The following is a 7,595-nucleotide window of genomic DNA, read 5'->3' as shown; positions in this document are numbered from 1 at the left end:
AAAAACCTGCCTTTGGGGCATCTTCTGGTAAGATCTAGAAAGTGCCAGAATTAAAACCTGCAGAGTGGGTTTCTTGTGACAACAGTGGCACACCATGTGAAGAGATACTGTACTGCCAATGGTCCTGATGTCGCAAATAACATAGGCATTAATTATCTCACTGATGAGAAATCTGCAGCAGGCGGTTCCATTGTTGGATCAGTGACTCAACAATGTCAGGTTGCAGCTTGACATCCCTGGGATTCTTTTTGTCTTCCCTTGGTGGGCCCAAGCTCTGAGCACCATGCCCTTGCCTGGCCATATCCAAAGCAGGAAGGGGACAGGGGACAAAGGTGATGCCTTTGCGACAACATGGACAGACCTTGAGAGTATTATGTTAAGTGAAATACGTATGTCAGGCAGAGAAAGACAAATACTATATGATCTCATTTATATGTGGAATCTTTAAAAAATAATGTTTAAAAAAAGAGCTCATAGATACAGAGAACAGGTTAGTGGTTGCCAGAAGTGGGGGTGGGAGGTGAGAGAGCAAAAATGGGTGAAGGGGATCAAAAGGTATAAACTTCCAGTTAAACAATAAATAAGTCATGGCAGGTAATGTACAGCATGGTGACTATAGTTAATAATACTCTGCTGCATATTTGAAAGTTGCTAAGAGAAAAAGTTGCTAGAAGTTCTCATATTAAGCCCTAGCCATTTTGGTTCAGTGGATAGAGCGCCGGCCTACCCATTGAAGGGTCACGGGTTCAATTCTGATCAAGGGCACATGCCAGGGGGAGGCAAGGAATCCATGTTTCTTTCTCTGTCTCTCCCCCTCCCTTCCACTCTCTCTAAAAATCAATGGGGGAAAAAATCCCTATATGAGGATTTTTTAAAATATATTTTATTGATTTTTTACAGAGAGGAAGGGAGAGAGATAGAGAGTTAGAAACATCGATGAGAGAAAAACATCAATCAGCTGCCTCCTGCACATCTCCTACTGGGGCTGTGTCCGCAACCCAGGTACATGCCCTTGACCTGAATCGAACACAGGACCTTTCAGTCCGCAGGCCGATGCTCTATCCACTGAGCCAAACCGGCTTCGGCCCCTATATGAGGATTAACAACAACAGAAAAAGTTCTCATATTAAAAAGTTTTCTAACCTGGCTGGCATGGCTCAGTGCTTGAGCATCAACCTATGAACCAAAAAATCACAGTTTGATTCCTGGTCAGGGCATATGCCCAGGTTGGGAGCTTGATCCCCAGTGTGGGGCGTGCAGGAGGCAGCCGATCAATGATTCTCTCTCATCGTTAATGTTTCTCTCTCTCCCTCTCCTTTCCTCTCTGAAATCAATAAAAATATATTTTAACAATTTTTTTCTCATTACAAGAAAAAAATTATTTACAACTATGTATGGTGACGGATGTTAACTGGACTTATTGTGATCATTTTGCAATAAATACAATTATCAAATCATTATGTTGTACTCCTGAAATTAATAGAATGTATGTTAATTACACCTCAATTAAAAAATTGAGACAAATTCAAGTATAAAAAAAAAGAATCGCCTAAGAAGACATGACAAATAAATGTAACGTGGTAGGTATCCCATTCCTGGAACAGAAAAGGAAAAATGGCAAAACCTAAAAAAAGTTAATACAAATGTACCAATCAAGGTGTTTTCTTGGGTGTGATGGATGTACCATAGTAACTTAATAATTAAGATGTCCACTACAGGGCACTGTAGGTGGGGAATATACAGTAATTCTCTGTGTCATCTTTGCAACTTTTCTGTAAGTCTAAAACTTTTCTAAAAATGTTTTGTTTAAACGGGAACCACGACAGTGCTTTCTTTACAGAGTCGTGGAAAATCTATGAGAAAGTGAGGTCCAGTGCAGGGCTCAATGCTTAGCACATAAAGTCAGGTACGATTACGGTGATTTTATGTAAAACGAAGGACAAGAGCTCTGACCCTTACGTGTTTGAACCAGGATGAGCCGAAGGAAGCCAATGGCGCGCAGACCCGGTCCCGCCGCCCCAGCACACGCTCCGAGGCGCGCGCGCGCACAGACGCCGCAGGAGGCGGGGCGCCAGCGCGGGGCGGGGCCGCCGCAGTTCCCACGCCGCCGACGCCCCCGGAAGTAGCGTGGCCGGGACTCCGCGGGGCGGAGGCTGTACATGGCAGGATGCAGTGTAGCCGCCAGGGCGGAGATGCCGCTGCTGTTGCTAGACGACGCGAACTAGCCTTCGTCACTTCCTCAGCCCGCGGTCTACCCTCCTGTCCAGGCCGGAACTCCGGCGCCCAGAGCCAAGGTGGGCACAGAGTCGCCCTCAGGGTTCCAGGACTGCGGCCGGCGGGCAGCTGGAGTCGAGGCCACGCCACCTGCAGGGAAGACCCCGAGCCGAGGCGGGAAGATGGCTGCAGACAAGCCTGCAGGTGAGGCGCCCGCGCCCTGCGCGCTGAGACGGCGGGACACGCTGCGGGGGTGGGGAGGAGGGTGTGCAGACCTTGCGCGCTGGGGCCGCGGGGCCCCGAGTGGGGGACAGGGGGTAAGAACTCAAAGGCGACTTTAATTGGAGCGTGCATTTCTCTGCCCCCTCCCCGCCCTCAGCCCTCGCTCATGTGAGTCTTTGGACCCCAGGTCCAATAGTTTCTTCACCCAAGTGCAGCTTGAAGTCACTACTGACTGCCTTTGCGCCCCCCACCCCTCCGCCCCGCTCCTCCAGAATATCTCTGGCTGAAAAAGCCTAAATTTAGATAGCCGTTTCATATACTTTCCGACTTCCCAGTGTGAAGGCAGAGCAGGGAAAATTCTTCCCGGAACACACAGCTGCCTCAATGACCCGCTGGCTCAGCTAAGACTCACCTGGGCGCCCTTTTGGCCGCATCAGTCTGCCTCTGGTCAGCGACGTGCAATGTGATTAACTGTGTTTAAGGCACTTATTTAAACAGACTTGGAATAATAGTGTGCCACTCGGGTCTGTGCTAACATCTTGCATTTAGAACCTGTTTCCCCCTAGTTCCTTGTGATTGCTTTCATGTCGATTTTGTTGATGAATTACTGCCCCGTTCCTAGAATCGTCTCCTTTAAGGAATATAAAACTCTTCCCTGCCTACCTCTGAGACGGTGTGGCGGCCTATGTCTCCTGTAAGAAATTAATGTCTCTGTGGCATCCAGGTTTTGTTGGAAGGAACTTAAGTGAGAGGAGTGAGAGGTGGTCAGCACTTAGCCTTCACCGTGAAATTAGTTTTTAAAGGAAAAGAAAATCTCAGTGTGCTGTAGGTTTCAGTAGGTCCTGATCTTAGTAACTGACAGATATACTTGATTTGAAATAAAGTGAGTCCATCCTCGTACAGGTACAGGTAAGTAAAACCGTTAGAGGATCTCTTCGGTAATCTGCTAAAAAGAGTAACAGAAAAGCTTTAGAAAGTGAGGATAATAGAGTGTACTGTCGAATTTGAAGTGGGCTGGTCAGGGAGAGCGTCCGGTGAGGGGATAGTTGAGCAGACAGCTGAATGCAATGAAGGAGTGAGCCGTCGGAAACAGGGATGTGTGGAAGGGGAGAAGGTCTCAGGCAGGGAATAGCACGGCCTGTCCAAGGTTCCAGGGGCCCAACATCTGTCTTCTTAATTTAGGACAGTGTCTCTATTTCCCAGGTTTACCAGACCTAATAACCCATACCATACCACTTCCTGGAATGACCGTTTTAGGCCTAAAGCTCACCTAGTTTTCAAGTCCAATCTCAGTTATAAAGTATTCTTCTACTTGTTCACTCATTCTTTCACAAAGATTGAGAGTGCCAGATGCTGCCGTAGATATTGAAGAAATGGATATGGCATACTCCCTGCCTTTGAGGAGGACCTATTATTTAGTCTGCTCGAGACAGACTGGTTATAGTGGCACTCCCATCTGTGAAGAGCTATATAATATGTATAGTTGAAGAATAAGTTCCTGCCCTAGCCGGTTTGGCTCAGTGGATAGAACATCAGCCTGTGGACTGAAGGGTCCCAGGTTCAATTCCGGTCAAGGGCACAAGCCTGAGTTGCGGGCTAGGTCCCTGGTAGGGGGTGTGCAGGATGCAGCCAATCAATGACTCTCATCATTGATGTTTCTATCTCTCTTCCTCTCCCTTCCTCTCTGAAAGCAATAAAAAAAATTTTTTTAAAAAAAGAATAGGTTCCTAAATGATTAGGGGGTTGTTTCTTTTCTTGGTTTAAGTTTGTAGGCCATGGTGTAGGAAATGTCCTACCTTGATAATGAGGTTGGATTTATATTAAGTAAACTAGTGGCCCAGTGCATGAAATTTGTGCACATTAAAAGGGAATTAATTAGAGGAAATATTTTAATGTTGCTATTTGCCCTTTCTCTATAATAGAAGTGTCAGAGCCAAAACCGGTTTGGCTCAGTGGATAGAGCGTCAGCCTGCGGACTGAAGGGTCCAGAGTTCGATTCTGGTCAGGGGCATGTACCTTGGTTGTGGGCACATCCCCAGTGGGAGATGTGCAGGAGGCAGCTGATCAATGTTTCTCTCTCTCGATGTTTCTAACTCTCTATCTCTCTCCCTTCCTCTCTGTAAAAAATCAATAAAATATATTTTTAAAAAAAGTGTCAGAGATGAAAGAAAATTAGTAAAATGTATATGAAAATCTCCCTCCTGTCAGAGTCTGGGGCTTGCTGTGGGACCCAGAGTCAAGTCCCCGCCCACCCGTGCACGCCTAGAAGTTGCTCGAGACCCAGACCCGACCAGCTTCACCCTGGTCAAGCCCCACAGGGTAGGGGGCGCAGCCTCAGGTCCCCAGGCCCACCTCAGGTCCCCTGGTCCCAGTGCGAGGGCGTGATGACCATTTGCATATTAGCTCTTTATTGTATAGGATGAGTGTTTAGTGTGGCTCGCTTGAATTCTGTTTCTCCACTCCATCCCCATTTCAGCTTCTGAGATTCTGGCCTTTATCTCTTTATGTGATCTGTTTCACATTAAGCTATCTCTTGACTGATGTTTTATTCAGTCTGTTCTTCTCACTGCTGTCTTTTCATTAAACATTTTTTTGTTGCTGTTGTCAATCCTCAACAACATTTCTTTTCAGAGAGAGTGGAAGGGAGCGGAGGGAGGGGGAAAGAAGAGAGAGAAACTTCGATGTGAGAGACACACATCGATGCTTCCCACATGCACCCTGTCTGGGAGCAAGGAGCGAACCCAAAACCAGTTACATGCCTTTGACCGGGAATCAAACCCAAGATCCTTCCATACTGGGGCCGATGCTCTAACCACTTAACAACACCAGCCAGGGCTGCCTTTTCATTTTATTTCTAAAACACTAATTGGATCATACCCCTCCTCTATCAATAAACTTTCTAAGACAATACCATTTTTTGTGTGCATCAAAACTCACTAGTAATGTAAGGCTCTTCACAAACTATTTTCAGTGGATGTTTTTATATCAGCAAATCTAACTCTTCACATCTGAAATTACACTCTTGGAAAGCGTTGTGTTCTTTTGAGCTTCTGAGCGGCAACACCCTGCTTTCTCTTCTCTATCTGGTGAACACCCTCGTCATTCAGAAATCTAGTTGATATGCTCTTCATCTCTGAGCTCCTGAGCCCAGGGCCCTTTCCATGGAAGATCTTGTGTACTTGTTCTTCATTAGGTAAGAAAAGAAGCCCATAGGATCTAGAGCAGCCGTGGGCAAACTACGGCCCGCTGATCGATGTTTCTCTCTCATTGATGTTTCTAATTCTCTATCCCTCTCCCTTCCTCTCTGTAAAAAATCAATAAAATATATTTTTAAAAAATCAATAAAATATATTTTTTTTAAAAATTGAATTCATTCAAACTAATGTGAAACCATTGGGAGATTTCAACTAGGGCATGATGTGATCTGATTTATGGTTTAACTAAACCAGGTGACAATCAATGAAGAGTTAGGAGCATAGGGTTTGAAATCAGAGAGCCTAGGTTCATTCAAGTGGTACCACTTGGTGTTTTTGAGACCTGGGTAAATTTTAAGAAACCTTTTTGATGTCTCAGTTTTCCTATGTGTAGAATAGAAATGACACCTACTGCACAGAGTTGGTAATGGTATAAGTGAGATCATCTCAGACCCTAGTTTTTTAAAATGCTGACTACTATTACTTTGGGGTAGTGGTAGGATGGGGAGGAAAGGCAGATATGGGAAATGTTTAGGGAGTAAAATTGGCAGAATTTATGCCTAATTGGTATGGTATGTAAGCAGAAAGCCTTGCTTTTCAGGAAAGGTTGAGCCTCAGTTTCTTCATTTATAAAATAGGGATGCTAATAGTTCTTTCTTTATTCCTAGTAGCTTTTTAATTACCTCACAGAGTTGTAGCTTGTGAGGATCAACAGGAGGTAAGGTGTGTATTTTAGCCCACATCTTCTGGGAAGCAGAACCCAATTAAGGTGCTAACTTTTTATTTGGAAAGTGCAAGTCCAGGGTAGTGGAAGAGATGGAGAGAAGGAATAAGGCAGGGGGAGATGCAGTACATTCCATCCCTGGCCACTGTTTCACCTCGAGCTGGGAAGAGACCTAGTCAGTCACTTGCATGTGGGATTTTTCTTAAAGGTTTTCCAGGAGAAAGAAAAAGGGGATCATTTATCTGTCTAGCTTCCTTCTGTTTTTGTTTCCAATTGGTCAAGACTCACCTCCTGGGAACAAATTTACCTGTCTTTCTAGGTTGAGTGGCCTCTCAGTGACTGATGAGCCAGCAGTCTCACACCCTGAGTTATATTTCAACCAAATTGTAAAGGGAGGAGTGTCCAAGGATAGATGGGGCGTCAACCAAAGCCAGAGATTGAAGGGCATGGAAGGTTCACAAGGTTTGTGTCCCTATATAATATATAAAGGCGGTATAAAACCAATATCATTTTAATTTTTTTTTTTAATTTGGGAGACAAAGAGAAACAACGATGGACTGCCTCCTGTACACCCCCTACTGGGGATCGAGCTTGCAACCTCGGTAGGATTGTTGGGCATGTGCCATGACCGGGAATCGAACCATGACCTTCTGGTTCACAGGTCGACACTCAGCCACTGAGTCACACCAGAAAAGGCTAAAACCAGTATCATTTTTTACTTTACTTTTGATAGTTATTTGAAAGGAGAATGTGGCTGGAGTTAGAAAACAAAATCCTAGGTTTGAATTTATCTGAGAATTTGGACTATGAGGATGGCAGTAGTAGGCTTAATGGGGAAAGGTTGATGATGATATGAACAAGGGAAAGACAGGACCAGGTGAATAATACAAAACCAGGAGATGAGTACTTAAAGGGAGGGCTTTGAAATTTTGAGCCAGACTGACTAAAAATGGAGAAACTTTAAGCCACGGGTATTTTTTATTTTATTTAAAACACCCAAAACTTTTTATTAGTAAGTGTATAAGGTAAAAAAAATATGAAGTCCAGCCCTGGCTGGTTTGGCTCAGTGGATAGAGCATCAACCTGCGGACTGAAAGGTCCCAGGTTTGATTCCAGTCTAGGGCATATGCCCAGGTTGTGGGCTCCATCAGGATGGCATGGGTGGGGGGGCTGCTGATTGATGATTCTCTCTCATCATTGATATTTCTATCTCTTCCTCCCTCTCCCTTCCTCTCTGAAAT

The 7,595-nt window shown here is 45.0% G+C and overlaps 1 protein-coding gene across 10 annotated transcripts in view; it reads left to right on the top strand.

The window, feature by feature from the left end:
* The first annotated feature begins 2,106 nt into the window (after nucleotides 1-2,106).
* Nucleotides 2,107-7,595, top strand: part of CNOT10 (CCR4-NOT transcription complex subunit 10) — a 48,657-nt gene continuing 43,168 nt past the window's right edge. For 7 of the 10 annotated variants that reach the window (XM_023752944.1, XM_023752946.1, XM_023752945.1 and 4 more), the window contains exons 1-2: nucleotides 2,142-2,418; nucleotides 6,674-6,816. In XM_023752944.1, the coding sequence (XP_023608712.1) occupies nucleotides 2,168-2,418; nucleotides 6,674-6,816 (394 nt within the window). In that variant the 5' untranslated portion in view covers nucleotides 2,142-2,167. Of the gene's footprint in view, nucleotides 2,419-6,673; nucleotides 6,817-7,595 lie in introns of all 10 variants that reach the window. The other 3 variants (XM_023752949.1, XM_006087572.3, XM_023752948.1) reach the window with 2 other exon arrangements.

The sequence above is a fragment of the Myotis lucifugus genome, unplaced genomic scaffold (assembly GCF_000147115.1).
Source record: "Myotis lucifugus unplaced genomic scaffold, Myoluc2.0 scaffold_39, whole genome shotgun sequence".
Taxonomy (NCBI): domain Eukaryota; kingdom Metazoa; phylum Chordata; class Mammalia; order Chiroptera; family Vespertilionidae; genus Myotis; species Myotis lucifugus.
The sequence above is the reverse complement of the archived record's forward strand: the minus strand, read 5'-3'. Positions and strand labels throughout refer to the sequence as shown.